Source organism: Coenobita brevimanus, chromosome 41, assembly GCF_032717465.1.
Source record: "Coenobita brevimanus isolate Jiangsu-jjx chromosome 41, ASM3271746v2, whole genome shotgun sequence".
NCBI lineage: Eukaryota > Metazoa > Arthropoda > Malacostraca > Decapoda > Coenobitidae > Coenobita > Coenobita brevimanus.
In genome coordinates this window covers 15130221-15149992 of record NC_136994.1, presented here as the reverse complement: position 1 = coordinate 15149992, position 19772 = coordinate 15130221, and the positions used below count along the sequence as shown (strand labels likewise).

The 19772-nt window shown below is 40.4% G+C and overlaps 1 protein-coding gene across 1 annotated transcript in view; it reads right to left on the bottom strand.

Moving 5' to 3' along the window:
- Nucleotides 1–19772, bottom strand: part of Itpr (Inositol 1,4,5,-trisphosphate receptor) — a 365063-nt gene that overhangs the window by 88669 nt on the left and 256622 nt on the right. Inside the window, exon 34 of the mRNA XM_080270492.1 lies at nucleotides 4205–4319. Coding sequence (XP_080126618.1) covers nucleotides 4205–4319 — 115 coding nt within the window. The remainder of the gene's footprint in view (nucleotides 1–4204; nucleotides 4320–19772) is intronic.

Here is a 19772-nt window from a genome sequence, read left to right as displayed (position 1 = left end):
GAATGGGAGTATGGATGGGGTATATGTGCAGGAGTAGATGAGAATGAGAGGGCAAAGGAAGGAGTGTGTATAGTTGTGAGTAAAAGATGGAAGAAGAGCATAAGACAGTATGGATCAGTTGGGTCAAGGATTGTGTGGGTAAAGTTGAAAGTTGGAATACAAATGTGGGCGATTGTGTGTGTGTATGCGCCAACGCAAGATCGTGCTAGAAGAGTGAGAGAAGAGTTCTGGACAAATGTGGAAGTGTGCATGGAAAAGTTTGGAAGGAATGAGAGAGTGTTTTTGATCGGTGATATGAATGGTAAAGTTGGTAATGTGAAGGTGGATGGAATAGTTGGTGAGTGGGGTGTGCCTGCTGAGATAGATGAGAATGGGAGTGCGTTAGTGGACATCTGTGCTGGGAGGGGGTTGGTAATAGCCAATACCCTCTTCAGGCATAAAATGATCCACAGGTATACATGGCGAGTGATGAGAAGGGTGGGTGGTGAACTGAATGAAAGGAAGGCAATGATTGATTATGTGTGTGTGGATGAAAGGATGCGAAGATGTATATTGGATGCAAGAGTTTATAGAGGTTGGGGGAGTGGCCTTTCTGACCACTACTTGGTGGTGGCCAGAATTAGGATGCAAGTAAGATGGAGGAATAGAAGAAGGGAAAGACGAGAGGAAGGAGTAGTTGCAAGGAGAGTGGAAAGGTTACAAGAGGATGAGAAAAAGGCAGAGTATAAGAGAGAAGTGGAGGAACGATTGGGCAAATATGAATTGGAGCAGATGGGAGACGTGGAAGGTGTGTGTAAGATATTTACAGAAGAAATATGTGCAGCATGTGATGTGGTGTGTGGAAGGAAGAGAAGACGGAGGGGGTGCAAGGAACAGCGTGGTGGACTGAAGAGGTGAAACAGGCTGTGGCACAAAGAAGAAAGCATACAATGAATGGATGAGAAATAGGGGCGTGGAAGAAGTTGAGAGGCAGAAGAGAGAGTTATATGTGGAAAGGAAGAGAGAGGTGAAAAGATTAGTAAGAGAGAGTAAGAAGAGAGTGGATCAGGAATTTGGAAGGAATTTGAGTGTAAAGTGGAGGGACTGTAAGAAAATGTTCTGGAGAGAAGTGAAAAGAGTAAGACAGGGTGGAAGTGAAGTTAGCAGGGGAGTGAAAGATAAACATGGTAGATTACTAGTGGAGAAGGGAGAAAAAGTGAGCAGATGGAGAGAACACTTTAAGGAATTGTTGAACGTAGAGGATGGAAGTAATGCGAGTATAAGTGGCTGGGGAATGGCTGGGAGAAGGAGGGAGGTGAGAAGACAGGTAGAAATCAGTAGGATAGAGGTTGTGGAAGCAATGAAGAAAGTTAAATCGGGGAAAGCCCCAGGAATTGATGGAGTGTGTGGTGAGATGCTGAAGCATGGGGGAGAGATAGTAGTAGAATGGATGTGGAAGATGTGCAGATTGGCCTGGGAGGAAGGTAGAGTCCCGGAGGATTGGAAGTCAGGTATAATTATTCCCTTGTACAAAGGAAAAGGGGAAAAAGAAGTGTGTGGTAATCATAGGGGCATTTGTCTTCTTAGTATAATAGGAAAAGTGTATGGTAGGATACTTATAGACAGAGTTAGAGAAAGAACAGAGAAATTAGTTGGAGAAGAACAGGGAGGCTTTAGGAAGGGAAGAGGTTGTGTAGATCAGATATTCATTCTTAGATCTTTAGTGGAAAAGTTTCTAGAGAAGGGAAAGAAGTTGTATGCGGCTTTCATGGATTTGGAGAAAGCATATGACAGGGTGGATAGACAAGGATTGTGGAAAGTGTTAAGAATATATGGAGTAGATGGGAAGTTGTTGAATGCTGTGAAGAGTATGTATGATGGTGCTAAGGCTGCAGTGCGTGTGGATGGTGAACTAAGTGAATTTTTCTCTTTGAAAGTTGGTTTGAAACAGGGATGTGTCATGTCTCCATGGTTGTTCAATCTGTACATGGATGGGGTAATAAAAGAGGTACAAGGTAGGGTAGTGGATGTTGGAGTGGCCCTGGTGAGAGAGGATAGTGTTTGGAAACTCCCTGTACTGTTGTTTGCAGATGATACTGTGTTGTTGAGTGAAGATGAAGGGGAGCTGCAAGGCTTGGTGGATGAGTTTGAGAGAGTGTGTAAGAAACGGAACCTAAAGGTGAATGTAGGGAAGAGTAAAGTGATGGTCTTTGAGAGAGGTGAAGTCAGTGAATGTATAGCGAGGTTGGATGGTGAGGAATTGGAAAATGTGAGTACGTTTAAGTATTTGGGTAGTGTGATGAGTAAGGATGGAGGTTTGGAGGGTGAAGTGCTTGAAAGGGTACAGCAGGGAAGAAAGGTTGCTGGTTCCTTGAAAGCAGTGATAAGAAACAGGGAAGTGAGCATGGAAGTAAAAGTTACTACATGACAGTATTGTGATACCAACTCTAACGTACGGAAGTGAAGCTTGGACGTTGTTGGAAGGACACAAGTCAAGAGTGAGAGCAGTGGAAATGAGTTATTTAAGAGGAGCTTGTGGAGTCACGTGGAGAGACAGGCTGACGAATGAGGATATAAAGGAGCGTTGTGGTGTTGATGTGGATGTGATAGGAAGCGTTGTGAGGAACACACTGAGGTGGTTTGGCCATGTGGAGAGGATGGAGGGTGAAAGACTGACGAAGAGAGTGTATGTGAGTGAGGTGGAGGGTGGAAGAGGGAGGGGGAGACCGAGGATGAGATGGAGGGATGGGGTGGAGAGGTATATGAGAGAGGGGGGTGTGAGTTGGGAGCAGGGTAGTGAAATGGCGGGGGACAGGGCGACTTGGAGGCGATTTGTTTGTGGCCACCCCAAACGGGATTGAGGCGTCTGGCAATAGATAGATAGATAGACATTAACTTTTCCCAAGCCATGGCGAAGAGCGTAGGTCTTGTCGCGGTGAGAGACAGGCGGGAAGTGGGGAGGATGCAGCGGCGCTCTATCGGACGTCGGAGGAATGACGAACCAAAACAATGCTCTCACGCGGCGCGCGCGGCAAGTTCAAATTACGGACGGCAAAAAATCGATTTTTTTTCCAATTTTTTTGGATTTTCGGACCATTTTGGGAATGTTTGATCCCAGGACGATAAGGTTCGGTTAGTGGGGATGTTCGGTTATTGGGCGTCCGGATATTAGAGGGATTACTGTATATCATTTACTAAACTTTCTGATGTCAACTTGACTCTCATTGGTCTTGTTTCCCTTTCCTATAAGGCCCTATCCTCCTTACTTCCTCAATTTCTTTTACCCACTTGTCTCCTTCGGGGTCAATTTTGCCTAATATACCTCTCACCAGGTTCGTGTCTCTCTCGAGTCTCACGAATCTAACCTTTTCTTCCTCCTCCCTGTTTCCAAATACAGTATTACCACGCATCTGTTCCTTTCTACAGTTTCTCTCACTATTTTCTCTTTTTTCTTCAGTATTTTCACTACATTTTCTTCCATCTTTTTCTTGTTCATTTCCCTTTCTTCCTGGATGATTTCTCTTAAGCTGACCACTTCTTTCTGTTCTTCTTCTACGTGTGCCCACTTTGCCTTATGTTCTTCTAATACACTACTCACCTTCTCTGTTTTATTAGTACTCTCTTCTAGTTTCCTCCTCAATTCAACATTTTCACGCTTCAAATTTCTAATTTCTTCATTCGCCGTCTCATTGGACTGGATCAGACTCTGTATAGTAATTTCCATATTCTCAGACACATCCTTTAACACTAAATTCTCCACTTTCTTTTCAAGTTCACTAATCCTCATTATCAATGTTTTAACCAGATCCATGATATTAGTATTTCTAGCAAATCCTGGAAATTCGAGTCCCTCAGTGTTTACATTTTCGGCCATGTTGGATGTTGGTTACTGTGGCAAAAACAGCTGTTACCGAAAAGAGAGAGAGAGAAAAAAAAAAAATGGATAACCAACTTCAGAGAAAGTCTAGATGTAGACAATTAATAGGCAGCCAACTTTATTGAAAGTCTACATGCAGACAAATTAATAAAAGAATTCAACCAACCAACGTCAGTGAAAGTCTAGATGCAAACAAATTAATAAAAGAATATGACTAAGCAACTTCAGTGACAGTCTAGATACAAACAAATTAATGACTAACCAACTTCAGTCAGGGTCTAGATACAAACAAATTAATGACTAACCAACTTCAGTGACAGTCTAGATGCAGACAAATTAATGACTAACCAACTTCAGTGAGAGTCTTGATGCAGTTCTCAACATTGACGCGCTGGTGTCCCATGACTGCCTGGCTCACCCTGTACACAGCATGGAGCAGCTGTACGAACACTGGCTGGCGAGTCTGTGAGGTGTGGGATGGGATGGGAGGGGCGGTGTGGGGTGGGACAGGATAAGGTGAGGCAGAGTGAGGTTGGATGGGTTGGGATGAGGTAGGGTAAGGAAGATGAGGGGGAGTGCAGGGGGGGCAAAGGGAAAATGACACGAGGGGTTGGGAGGGGAAGGAAAAGAAATGAAAGGTAAAGTATGGCAAGGTTATGTAAGTAAGAACAAGGTAAAGGTAAGGGTATAGGTATAAATATAGGAGTAGGGTAGGGTAAGGTAGGATTGGGAAGAACAAAAAAAAAAGGGGGGAGGGAAGGGAGGGGATAGGGGGGGAAAGTAATAAGTGTAAGTACATCAGCCAAAACAGTACTTCTATATTCTACACTTATTTCATATATAACTCACCTACTCCTTCAGTGACTAGTTTATCTCCATACAGTGTTGCTGCATAGCAAGTGTATGGATGATACATAAACTGTATTAGTGATGGACACATATTTGTGTACAACTATAAGCTTATGTTTGCTTTGTACAACATAAATGGACACAAAGTGTGCACATGAGCACACACACACACACACACACACACACACACACACACACACACACACAGATCTTTCATCAACTACCTTGTGCTACGTTTATCTCATAAACACATGTGCATACACTCCTTTCTCTATCTCACTATCATCAAAACAAAATTTATCATTAACATCCTAGCTCCATTTTCTCTTATTTCAAAAAGAAGAGTTAAAAATAAACGGGATAAAATAACAGGAAAAATTAAAACTATGAGAAGCTAACAAGAGTACTCAGAGAAATACTGTATACCAGCTGAGAAACATGAAAAAGCAAAATACTACAAAAAGTGAGAGAATCTATGAAAAGTACTCAGTATTTAAATTACACACACACACACACACACACACACACACACACACACAAAAGCAAAACATGAAAGTATAAGAATGAGTCAAAAATACAGTAAATCAGTCACACAACCACTCCCTCATAATGCAAGATGGCAAAACAATTTCTTTATGTGTGTCAAAAAGAGGAACTATCAAGAGTAATCAGTATCACACACACACACAAACACACACACACACACACAATTAGGTAAGAACAATTAGGTAAGGTAAGAACACACACACACACACACACACACACATGGTAAATATATATGTAAGAGTAGCAATCAAAACAAAACCAGTCATAAATCCATTCACTCATCATTCAAAACATCAAAATAACATCCATATGTATGTCAGTGTGTTAGTCTGTGTGCTACCCAGGTGAGAGTACACAAACATTAGCACTTGACTGGCTAAACAGGGGCTTTATTTTATGCAAACTTAAACAAAATTTTGAGCAATGTGCAGTAAATCAGCTTTCCTCCATCCTCATGATATTCTTATAATTCAGTGTTTGTGGCATGAATTCTAGCATGCGGGTAAAAATTCCAGTGTATTCTATTCTGTTCTTGGGTAACATAGTGCTTAAAACGGAAAAAGTGAATACTGAATACTGTAATAACACTGAATGATGAACAATATGATGTTTTTATTATCAGATTATACATAATTGCTGTGATTTCACTTAATTTTATTCTGGCTATAACCATAAGCTTTCTTTACGAGATTATAAAGGATTCTGATTACCGGCAATGTGTTTGTTGTTACTGACTTTATTAGGTACTGTATTGTGTTCAGGCTAACACAAGATGACTTCATGCAGCTGAAATTATTCCTGGTCATCAGAAGATTAATACTCACGCTTAACTTTTATCGGACTGGAGGAAACAGCACTTACTGCACAGAATAACATGTTACTAAAGTATCTAACTAGTAACTATCTATACAGGAAAAATAATTATTAAGTAAATTACTACAGTCTCACATTATCATATACAAAATGCGTACAGTGATTAGACTAAGTAAGTATGAAAGCCCTACATAACCTTGCTTATTCTCTGAAATACAGTAAGTTCAAAATATAAGTTACCCCTTTTCAATTCCTTTCTCTATACTCAGTCCACAATATGATATAGAAAAACCTACTATCAAAACTCTACCGCTACCTAAAGAATACAGTTAATCTGCCAATTTCCTTAATTTATAGTACCAACTTTAAGGCAAAACCTGTTGTATTTAAAACACACTACAAACTTATAATGATGCAATGTCTACTAATCTGATGCTCTTCTGCTACCCTAACATCAGCAACCTGTACATCCATTTTTGCTGGGATATTTTCAATCTAGTTTATGTCCTCAACAAGCTCTAACTAATGAGGAAATTCTTTAAGTTTCTTCGCCACACACTCATACAAACAAATACACATTCATCATCCTTTGGGAGAGTACTGTACTGGCTTTACCTACTTCAAAATGGAGTACTTCTTGGTATATAATTACCTAAAGTAGTTGGTATGTCCTTCAAACTCACTCACAATACAGTATAAATTTGAGTTCTTCATCACAACTTTCTCAGTTACAAAAATAATGAAGCACTGTGACTTTAATTTACAAGACCTTGATTTACTGCTAAAATGTTACTTTCTGTCCTCTCATAAAGTCTTGAATGTATTACAGATGACATGAAAAGGCTATGACAATTTCATATTCAATACCATGGAGAACATTTGGTGTATCACAAATTTCTAGGGGTAAAAATATCTATAACTGTACACCAGTTGACCATCCCTTATGTATCAAAATCAGTATTAATTAATCAAGATGTTACTGTACATTACAACAATAAGGAACCTAGAGTGTAAAGGATATACTTGTACAGTGCTGACCCTGCCCAAAGTCTGATCTCGGAGGGATGACTGTGCATGCAGTGGTAGGGCTGCTGTGGTACCAGTGCCTCTCTCCATGCTCACATTCCTACCACTGTTCATTAACCACTTCAGTGCAAACAGACATTATAATTTTACTCCAACAACACCAATACCATTCACACATCCATCATTCAGTCCTAACAATAATCTATTTAGTCCTGAAAGAGCCTCTTCTATGGGGTAAAAGCTGTGTTCACTTGTCCCTTCAGTATGATTGCATCTTACTGACTGTTTATTTAGATTAGAACAGGTATTTTGTACTGAAGTGTTAATTTAGAGTATAAAAAAAAACACATCTCAAACTGAAGTGGTTAAAACAAACTAAAATACAGCCTATGACGGAAATTACATCTTTTATACTTCATGCTTGATCAGTTGACTTTAGGTTTTATTATATGGTGGGCATAATCTGTAACATACAGATGGCCATATCCTTAAGTACTCAAGACAAAACACATATTTAAACATGTTTCCATATGGTTCAAAGAAGAAATATTACTCTTCATATAACATAAATAAATGAATGAAGAATGTTATCTCTAGGTAATGCTTCTATCTATCTATCTATCTATTGCAAGACGCCTCAATCCCATTTGGGGTGGCCACAAACAAATCGCCTCCAAGTCGCCCTGTCCCCCGCCATTTCACTGCCCTGCTCCCAACTCACACCCCCCTCTCTCATATACCTCTCCACCCCATCCCTCCATCTCATCCTCGGCCTCCCCCTCCCTCTTACCCCCTCCACCTCACTCACATACACTCTCTTCGTCAGTCTTTCACCCTCCATCCTCTCCACATGGCCAAACCACCTCAGTGTGTTCCTCATAACGCTTCCTATCACATCCACATCCACACCACAACGCTCCTTTTATCCTCATTCTTCAGCCTGTCTCTCCATGTGACTCCACAGGCTCCTCTTAAATAACTCATTTCCACTGCTCTCACTCTTGACTTGTGTCCTTCCAACAACGTCCAAGCTTCACATCCATACGTTAGAGTTGGTATCACAATACTGTCATGTAGTAACTTTTTCACTTCCATGCTCACTTCCCTGTTTCTTATCACTGCTTTCAAAGAACCAGCAACCTTTCTTCCCTGCTGTACCCTTTCAAGCACTTCACCCTCCAAACCTCTATCTTTACTCATCACACTACCCAAGTACTTAAACGTACTCACATTTTCCAATTCCTCACCATCCAACCTCGCTGTACAGTCACTGACTTCACCTCTCTCAAAGACCATCACTTTACTCTTCCCTACATTCACCTTTAGATCCCGTTTCTTACACACTCTCCCAAACTCATCCACCAAGCCTTGCAGCTCCTCTTCGTCTTCACTCAACAACACAGTGTCATCTGTAAACAACAGTACAGGGAGTTTCCAAACACTATCCTCTCTCACCAGGGCCACTCCAACATCCACTACCCTACCTTGTACCTCTTTTATTACCTCATCCATGTACAGATTGAACAACCATGGAGACATGACACATCCCTGTTTCAACCCAACTTTCAAAGAGACAAATTCACTTAGTTCACCATCCACACGCACTGCAGCCTTCACACCATCGTACATACTCTTCACAGCATTCAACAACTTCCCATCTACGCCATATATTCTTACCACTTTCCACAATCCTTGTCTACCCACCCTGTCATATGCTTTCTCCAAATCCATGAAAGCCGCATACAACGTCTTTCCCTTCTCTAGAAACTTTTCCACTAAAGATCTAAGAATGAATATCTGATCTACACAACCTCTTCCCTTCCTAAAGCCTCCCTGTTCTTCTCCAACTAATTTCTCTGTTCTTTCTCTAACGCTGTCAATAAGTATCCTATCATACACTTTTCCTATTATACTAAGACAAATGCCCCTATGATTACCACACACTTCTTTTTCCCCTTTTCCTTTGTACAAGGGAATAATTATACATGACTTCCAATCCTCCAGGACTCTACCTTCCTCCCAGACCAATCTGCACATCTTCCACATCCATTCTACTACTATCTCTCCCCCATGCTTCAGCATTTCACCACACACTCCATCAATTCCTGGGGCTTTCCCCAATTTAACTTTCTTCACTGCTTCCACAACTTCTATCCTACTGATTTCTTCCTGTCTTCTCACCTCCCTCCTTCTCCCAGCCATTCCCCAGCCACTTATACTCGCATTACTTCCATCCTCTATGTTCAACAATTCCTTAAAGTGTTTTCTCCATCTGCTCACTTTTTCTCCCTTCTCCACTAGTAATCTACCATTTTTATCTTTCATTCCCCTGCTAACTTCACTTCCACCCTGTCTTACTCTTTTCACCTCTTTCCAGAACATTTTCTTACAGTCCCTCCACTTTACACTCAAATTCCTTCCAAATTCCTCATCCACTCTTTTCTTACTCTCTCTTACTAATCTTTTCACCTCTCTCTTTCTTTCTACATATAACTCTCTCTTCCGCCTCTCAACTTCTTCCATGCCCCTATTTCTCATCCATTCATTGTATGCTTTCTTCTTTTGTGCCACAGCCTGTCTCACCTCCTCAGTCCACCACGCTGTTCCTTGCACCCCCCTCCGTCTTCTCTTCACCCCACACACCACATCACATGCTGCACATAGTTCTTCTGTAAATATCCTACACACACCTTCCACGTCTCCCATCTGCTCCAATTCATATTTGCCCAATCGTTCCTCCACTTCTCTCTTATACTCTGCCTTTTTCTCATCCTCTTGTAACCTTTCCACTCTCCTTGCAACTACTCCTTCCTCTCGTCTTTCCCTTCTTCTATTCCTCCATCTTACTTGAATCTTAATTCTGGCCACCACCAAGTAGTGGTCAGAAAGTCCACTCCCCCAACCTCTATAAGCTCTTGCATCCATTACACATCTTCGCATCCTTTCATCCACACACACATAATCAATCAATCAATCAATCATAGGTAATGCTTAATGGTGCAAATTTCACAACTACAAGCTTGGGAAACTATTGGTTTGTAGCAGCTACTGTGATTTGGGCCCACAAATTTAGTTTATTCACTAAACACAGTATTAACGGTATTTCTTATCTGCTTCACAAATTACACTGCACCAAACAACTGATCATCATCTTCCTCAAAACTACTCCATTCACTTCAGACACTGGTGCTGGAGAAGGGTGCCTTCACTTGGTAGCATTAATATAACTGGGAAGTGGAGCCACCTGTGTTTACAAATGCTCACCAACTCATTCCCTATCCCCTAAAAGGAGGATGGTGGACTGCAGGATGAGGGCATCTTCAGCCTGCAGTGTACCAAGTTTACATGCTAACGAGCCTGGGACTCCAACTACTACTATCACTACTACTTCAGACACTTTTTAGTACTGGTATATACTGTCCTCCATTGCACTAATATAAATGCTAATGAACACCAGTACTGTAATTAAGTTGCATAATATTTCACTATAATAGTCAAGTTCCACACATTTAAACAACAATATTATTGGTATATTTATGCAAATCCCACTTACCCAAAGGAAATATCCTCTCTAACACAAATATCTAAAGGGATAGATTCTAAGTGGCTCTGGATATTTCATAACACCTCTTACTCTGCATGCTATTCAGCATATTATACCTCAGTATCCTCTTGGAAGTTATCTCTTCTTGTATGTTATTAATGTAAATATATCAACATTAAATCCATATAAGTATGATACAAGACAGTAATAAGGTGTGATATGCAAAATAAATTGCTGAGGAAGAGGCACTATGAGGCCTCTTATGCCACTCATAAAACGTACATTAACTGAAGCTGTCCTGGTGGCTGGTCCTCAATTACAGTAGTACAGTACTAATATCTGTACTCAGGGGCCCAGATTCACAAACATTTTTATGATCAAATTCCCTCTTGTAAATCTGATTTTGATTTACTGGAAGGACAAGGGGACTATACGCTTTCCATGTCTTGGTCTTTAAAGCAGTCTAAATTTCAGTTTTGAGAGGGAAATTATTTTCATCTGTTTTCTGTTTGTGCAGGCCAGACAATGAAAGGAAAGGGCCAAAACATTCCACAAGAGGTAGCTGGTCGTAAATATGTTCGAGAATACCCCCCCCCCCAAGTCATCACACAAACATAACAAAACAACACACATAGCCATCTTGCTGCTAGACCAAACTATATGTAAAAAAAAAAAAAAGCACTGAGAATGCCAACAGCTTTTATCACAGCAAAAATTCAGCATGAAGAAGGAAATAATGTCAGGGCCTAAAAAAATGGAAGGATGTGGGTAGGAATGTATGAATCTGGATGAGGAATGTGTGGCTGGTGGGAAAAAATAGAGATACATGCGTATAATATCTTTATGGATCCTTCAGTGTTGGATTTTCATTTTTTCTTCATTTCCCTGGAACTAAATAAATAGGTATTTCAACAGTAACAGTGCAAGTATAAAGTATAATCTGGAAGAGCATACCTCTAAACTAATCGATTTAACGACCCCTACTTCTTGTCAACTATTACTGTATTTCATTATCACATTCTATAACAATCTTACTCCAACTACCAAAGTCTTACGGGAAGAAGAAAATTTAGACACACAATAAATGCTGGTGAAAGTCTTTTAAAAAATAGGAAGGTCAATGGTAACTGATAAATAAAATGGTAACAGTCACAGGATCTACATAATCCTTATACTGTACTGGTATAGTGCATGTCCAAGAAATAAAACACAAGCATATACAGTACACTAAACATGCATATAAAACAGCAAGCAAAAGAAGTCAGCGAGTCAGACAATGAACTACACTACATCACAGCTTATTAAAGCTTTAAACACCAGGAAACAAACAAATACAATTGAAAAACACCCAAACAACAAAACAAAATCAAAACAGCAAGCAGGCCAACCCAAACAAGGGCACTACATGAAGCAAGCAGATCAAACATCCGGCAAAACAATGCGAACTAAAGCAGTGCGGACAGCAGGCTTAACAAGAGGTCATGCATACTTCTGAACTGTACTGCTGGACATAGGGCTGACCCCAGAAGTCTCTCGCCTCGTCCAGGTATTTCTGTAAAGCCGGTGAGACAGAGTGCAAGGTGGGAGAGAAAGAGTGGGAGGAGAGTGATTCAGAGGGGTAGGAGAGAGAGTTTGTGTAAGGGAGGCAGAGAGGGAGGAAGAAAAGAGGAAGAGAGGGAAGGAAAAGTGGGAGGAGGAAAACAGAAAGAGAGGGAAGGAAAAGTGGGAGGAGGAAATGAGAAAGAGAGGGAAGGAAAAGTCAAAGAGTGGGAGAAGGGAAAAGAGGAAGAGAGAGAGGGAAGAATGGTATGGAGGAGCAGATGAGGTTTGTGAAGGCAGTGAATGAGGTGGAGAGAGAGAGTGAGATAAGAGAAGAGAGGGAGGGAGGAGATTTGGAGGGTAAGGAGAGAGTGTGAAGTAGGCAGAGTAGGGAGAGAGAGAGAGAGAGAGAGAGAGAGAGAGTAATAATATGCAGGAACAGAGAAATAACCAACAGAAAAGAAGGCAATGTGGAAGGAAAAAATGAGAAAATGTGGACAGAAATGTAAGATGTATGGGAGAATGTATATAAGGATAGAGAAAGGGTGAGATGGAGAGGGAGAAGAAACTGTGGGAGGGAAGAGAGTGGGAAGATGGGAAAAGAAAATGTGGGAGGGAAGAGGGAGTGTGAGGGAGGTGAAGAGTGTGTGTAGAAAATGAGAATGGAGAGAGCTGAGTGGAAAGAGAGGTGGAAGACAAACTAACAGTCTTGAAGAGGAGAGAAAATGGGGGGAATATTATAATGAAGAAAAATGAAGACTGTAAGTAAACTCAGTGGGGAGGAAAAAAAACGGAGACAAAGTAGAAGGGAGGAAGAAAAAGTGAGGGGGGGGAAGAAAAAGATGAAAGTGATGGGAAAGAGAATGAGAAATAAGAAAGAGATTGGGAAGAGAAAGAGATGGATATGAAAGTGGTGGAGATAAAATATGTAAAGAGATAATGTTTTGGGAGAGCGGAGAGGGAAGGAATCATGATAAAATGACAGGAGGAGAAGGGATGGGAATGGAGGGGAGGGGAAGGGAAGGGAAAGAAGAGAGGAGATAAGAAGGTAAGGAAAGGGATGGGAAAGGAAGGTTAAGATAAGGGAAGGAAAAAAAGGAAAGTTAGAGAGGAAAGAAAAGGAAAGATGGGGGGAGGGGAGAGCGAGAGTAGGGAAAAATGACAGACTAAGTGGGGTGAGGTGTGGTTGGTGTGGGCATGCAGTGTGGTATAGTTGCCCATGCCACCAAGTTTTCCAATGGTCACTTCCTTGAGATTCAAAAGCCCTGGCACTATGGCCTAGGAGAGATTGTTTGGCATCCTTTGCTCCACTGCCAAGAAGGGCTGTCCGCAACACACAGCAAGTAGAGAAATCCCACATTTGTAAATATGAAATGCCTATAAAAAAGTATCCATAACCAGGCAACTGGAGCTTTACAAAACGCATCTTTACTACCCACAGTTTTGTCTAAATGTTTACTTTAGTTGTACTGTAGTTTCTCCTTCCTTCCTTCCTTCCATGCACCCTTCTTTCATCTCTTCCATTTTTTCCCCCATTCCTCCTGCTCTCTCCCTTTCTCACACATCTGCCAATTCATGCATCCATCTTTCCATGTTCTTGTAAGTTGTCCTATGTAGTTTCTGCTAACCCTCCAATCCTATCCCTAGGCTGATGAGAAATTCATAGCCAAGGTCTCACACTGAATGATTACCTGTCACCCAGTGCTAGGGAGTTTGTTCAAAGCCTGGCTATTCTGCACACAGAGGAGGTCATAAGACATTGTTATTTGTGCAGTCAAGAAAAGCTCTGAACTACCAAACACAGATCTTCATTATATACTATATACGAAATACAAACTCCTTTCAGCTGGGGGGAGAGGCACAATATTGAAAAGGCTCTACAATGTATTTCATACATTACATAACGTTCCATTTGTATAATATATTAATACAAAATAGCAGGCATACTCATACAAAAAAAGTTACTAAGGAAATTTTCAGAAAATTTCCAATTTCAAATGTAAGGATGGAAAAGGAAGGATAGTTTTTGCAGCACAGCATACAATTTTTTTTTTTTTTTTTTTTTTTTAAATAGATTACCTACTGAATATCTTAAGATTTACTTTTCAACACTACGGTAATCTTGCTTTCAGCTCCAACACCTCAACTGGTTATGGATACCTGTACCTACCACTGCATATAACTTTTATACACAGTTTTTATTCATTCATTCATTCAGTTACTTATTTATAATATCTTAACCATTTTGCTAAAGTTTCCAAGAATTCAACTTAGGCCCAACAGGTGAGTGAAAGCCTACGGAATGTCTACTATATATCCTTATTTATCCCCTTCCATACAAGTGTATAATTTTCATTATAATCTTGTGAATACAATATTTAATATAAAAGCAATGTTCAACATTGATGAAGTGCCATTTGGAGTTATCATAGGTAAATGTACAATGGATGTTACTTTTATAAACAGGTAAATATGGAAGGTCTGAAGAATATAAAGTGGAAATTCTATCTAGTTTTTGTGGATTTAAAAAAAGAAGGAATTCAACTGGGTACCCAGAGTGGTCATAGAGCAGACAGCAGACAATGAAAAAATTGGGACTGGAAGTGACTCATATGCACAGAACTAAAAATATATATGATGTTTAAAAAACATGCATGAGTGTGGGTGGTGTACAAAGTGGGGAGTTTACAGTAAAGGTGGGTGTGCACTAGAAGTTAATCCTGAGTTTCCTTCTTTTTATCATGGTGCGCAAAGTGCTGCTGTGGGATTTCAGGTATGAGTTATGGGTGGTTGATTGTTTGGTGCAAAGAATGTGCCACGGCCTGGTAATAGAAATGGGAGGAAGGGTATGTGAACTAGATGTAAGAGAAAGAATGTGCTGAAAACAGAGATTATGATTACTGGGGTAGACAAAGCATGTTAGTGGAAGGTGGACAGTGGCCTTGGGCCACATGTAGGAATGTGGCTGGTGGTAAATCCATTGTTTGTGGTGACTGGAGCATGACTATGTAAGAGATTTGGTGGATATATATATATATCTTTCTTAATGCAAAGGAGAAAGAATCAAAGTCTGGAAGACCACAAAAATTGCTCTTTAAAAAATAATAATAATAGCCAGTTAGGAGTATGCCATATTGAAGAGAGATCATGCAGTCCAGCCATGGGAAAAAGAGATAATTATAGATGTTAGAGTTAAACTCCTGAGGGTGTACATGAGCCTTGCCACCTGGGTGAGATGATTACCATGAGGGTGGTGCAAAAGTGTTCAAATGTGAGAGTCAAAAGTAGTTAAGAGAAAACCAGAATGCTACATTCCTACTCTGTTCAGTATTGTACTTATCACAGCTATTCTGCTACTGCAAGATGATTACATCCAGTTTACAAAAGATCTCTCCTCATGAAGGGGATAAAAGATCTCAAGACCTTTGTCACCTGATGGGCATCAAGTTAAAATCCTGGGCAATATAAAAGAACAAGCAGCAGACGTCTAAACTCACTGAGTAGCAACCATACATTTTTCATCCGTGACTTTGAATTGATCCTGTGGGATTTGTCTAAATTACTGCCATTAACGATGCTTTAATGGAACCCGACCCTAGAGTCCAAAGTTTAGTAAGTGCATGATATAAATCCACTGCTCCTCAGAGATGCTAAAGATGTGAATGAGAGAGATCCAGTATTTTAGTCATTCAGTTGTGCCTTTTACAGTCAATATTTTAGTCATTCATGAGTGCATTTTAGAGTCACCATTTTAGTTCTTTAGTTCTTTATCACAGACTGTGCTGGTGAGGTGGTGAAACTTAAAAGTTTTATTCAGCTCTGCTTAAGTTGTATTAAACACAGTTGAATATCTTACTTCTAAATGAACCTGGAAGAGTGTGTGGGTAAATCAAGGACACATGTAGTGACAGAGGCTGCAAAATGTAGCAAGTATGGCTTTTTAAGGACATTTACACAATTTCTCTTACATATTTACTTTGCATCAGTTCACTGTAATGGAAGATATTCCTCACTAAGTACTACAGCTGTTTTGAGCTTTGAGTTGTGTCATTAAGCTCATTTGGATTTACATTTGTTCACCAACAAATCTGCTCAATTCAAACAATTCCTAAGAGTTCAGAAGCCATTATAGTTGCATCATACTTATTCTTAGCCCCTTGAATCGTATGGTGCATTTTACTGGTTTATTCATGTTGTTTCAAAGTTTATTCATGTTTGGACAAACTCCTACAACAACAGGGGTCAGATTAATGCGTTCATTATCACCCCTGCACATGCGAGGTTTTCCTAAGTTCAATAAAATCATCTGGAGGTAGTACAGATTGACTCCCACTGACTAAATGGGTAACAGCGAACAGCAACCTGGTGAAGAACACACTCCATGTTGCAGCCTCATTTTAGTTGACACCAAGTTCCTCAGGACCACCTAAGCATTACACAGTACAGGGACATGGCTCAGGTAATAGTTACTACCTTAATGTTCTCACATGTACAGTCACATTATTAAATAACGACATAATGCTCACTGCCAATTAATGGAATTTGTGACATCACTCCCTACTGCAAATATACTTTGATGGAGAAGCAGGTACAGTATTGGCATCCCTTGCATTAAAATGGTTTTGGGTGATTGGTTCTGTTTAATGATCACAGTGGTCATAACAACTAAACTACAGTGATAACATGACCATGGGCATAGGTTCAATCCCCTAAGAGGAGATAAAGTTTTCTGTGTCATGGAATACCAGTAAGTGGAAGGTGAGAGTGCTCACCATCCACTCACTCAATGTAGTACTCCTTTGGGTGTCTGCCTTTCCCTCTCTTCCTTCCTTCCTCTTCTGTCTTTCTTTCCTTCATTTTTTCCTCTTCCTTCTGCCTATGGGGTGACTTTACATTCCCTCTTCTCTCTTTCTTTCCTTTGCTCTTTCCTCTTCTTTCTGCCTATGGGTGACTCTACACTGAGTGACAAGCCAAATGGTTTCCTGTACACCAGGAAACCAGTTATTACGCTATGTGGTAACCATATAACCAAATTATGGTGCCTGGTGGTTTAGTGGGTACTTAAGGTGCTCCAATCGGATTGAGCTTGTGTAGGTCGATATCCAAGGGGTGGTTGGGGTTTATTGCTCATGTAATGCCACTCAGGGATGAGTGAAGCTGGTCACTTCTTAAATGTCAGGAACAATTTGTCTAGCCCCGGGCTCCTACGCTCCTCACAGGCGGCATGGGATTGGATGATGGACGGATGAGTACCAGTATTGGCTGCAAGCTAGTCATTTACCCTAATAAGTACCAAGATGGACAGAAGAGCCTAGCCTCAGGCTCCAACTACACCTTGAAAGGGTAATATAGGACAGGTTGTTAATGGTCTCTATCACAGTCTAGATATGTCACCTAGGATAATAGACCTGGTTAAGGTGTCACACAGTGCTGCATAGTATATAAAAAATGGATATTTATGATATTATTAACTGTTGCTGCTGATTTTTTACAAGGGCCTTAGTCACCCATGTTTTGGGGGTACATCTCATTGTGGAGGTCTCTCCACATATGGTTCATCTAAACAGAATGCAGTTAAAAGACTTTTCATCTCATAAACTCCCCTCCTCTCACCAACTTCTATCACCCCATTTCTCTTTGCCACAATGGTATGTCTTGCTTTGTTCTAGAGTTACCATTCAAGTGACTCTTTTTCTAAACCTTCTACTTAAATTCCTCCCCATAAGACAGGTATGCAACACCCATCTACTTGAACACATTCACCTCTTTTTCTGTCCAACTCTCTTATGGAAGTGTTGACTGATACAGGTACTTGCAAACCTTTATGTAAGCAAGTGATCAGATCTGGAACTGTCTTCCTTAGTCTGCTTTCCCACTGCCTATGACTTCCACTCCTTTAAACCAAATACATTTGGACATTTCAAAATGAACATCTCTTTAATTCTGTTTGTTTTTTGTTAAGTTTTCTTTCAAAGCAGAAAGCTCTGCAGACTTTAAACTTTGGGTTCTTTTGTTTCTCATTCTACCAATCTATCACTGCTTTTTTTTAGAGAAACAAAAGAATTTCTCAGATAACAAATACAATTAACCAACTGATTTATCAGATAACTGATAACACAAGCAGAACTGTTCATGTAAAGCCATTTCCTATTCAAATTTTTCACTCAAAAGTTGCTGCATTATTAAGATGGCCATAAAACAACACACATTAGAAGTTGCTCATCATTCATTGCAAAGTTATTCTGTATTAAAGGAGTGCTTTTGTGCTTGTAACTCCTCCACTAAGAATCGGAAACATGCTTTACTCAAAAATGTTTCATTTAAAGTGGCACTGAACCTGCATACATCCTAGCGACATATTCTTGCAGAGTTAGCAGGTTTTCTAACACCGCTTCCTTAGTGATTCCTTGCATAATACACCTCAGTATTTCTCTGTGTGCTATTCCACCCATTCAACCATCCATCTTCCAATCTTTTTTTGCCCCATCCTATGCTCCTCATGGGGCAGTGTAGGATTGGATGATGGATGGATGGACTAGCGTAGAAGCCCAGGGTTAGGTTACTCAGTCCCAATAGTGAAGGCAAGAGTGACCAGCCTCACTCACCTCTGAGTGGTATTATGTGAGCAGTAAACTTCAACAATCGCTCGGGTATAAACCCTTACAAGCTGAATCCGGTTACAGCGCTTTAACCCACTATACCACTAAGTGCCATCTGGTTATATAATAACCGTGCTTTGTACTACGTGGTTTCTGGGGCTTACTGGAAACAACTGGCTTGCCACTCACTGTACAGTAGTCATCCAAAGGCAGCACTACAGTGAGTTAGTGGATGGTGGGTGCTCCTACCTACCTACCATAAACATTCCTTTGTGAAATACAAGTAGTTAAAAAACAACATTTATGTGAATATTAATGTACCCGATACAGAAATAAAATTGGTAAGGAAGGGGTGCTAGGGAGCCTTTAAACAGAATGATCCCTAGGTTTTATGTGAGGACTGGCTGTACTGTGTAAGCCTGCAAAGGCCCCTCACATTTGGCTACTGTGGTAATGACATGTGGAAGCGCCTGGACCTCCCCTACTGATATCAAGTGTACCAGAAACATCATTTTGCTTGCGTGGACAAAAACTCAGGGAATAAAATCAAGATGTACTATGTGAACAAAGAGGCATACCAGCAAAATGTGACCTGCACACAAGTTTCCATCATCGTGTAGATTAATCCAAGTGTCCACATTCAAAGCTGAAGAAGGCATGCAGAGTCCCCCAGTAACACTTCTTTATTATGATATATGTATGGAGCTTTATGCTGAAGGGATAGATTATACATGGAGTAGATTCCATCATCTGAGAATTAACCTCTTTTGTATGACATAAGTTTTCATTCTTTCATTCTAATGACCAAACTGACGATTTTATGAGGCATACGAAAGCCCTTTATAAGTGAATGGGTTAATGAAGGTTATATCCAACCCAGTCAGCTACAAAAGTCTCTCTTAAAATGAATAAAAAACATCTGGTCATAGCTAGAATAAAATAATAAAAATGCCAGCATACTTAAGGGGCTGAAAGGTTATCAGGAGAGCAGAGCTATTCA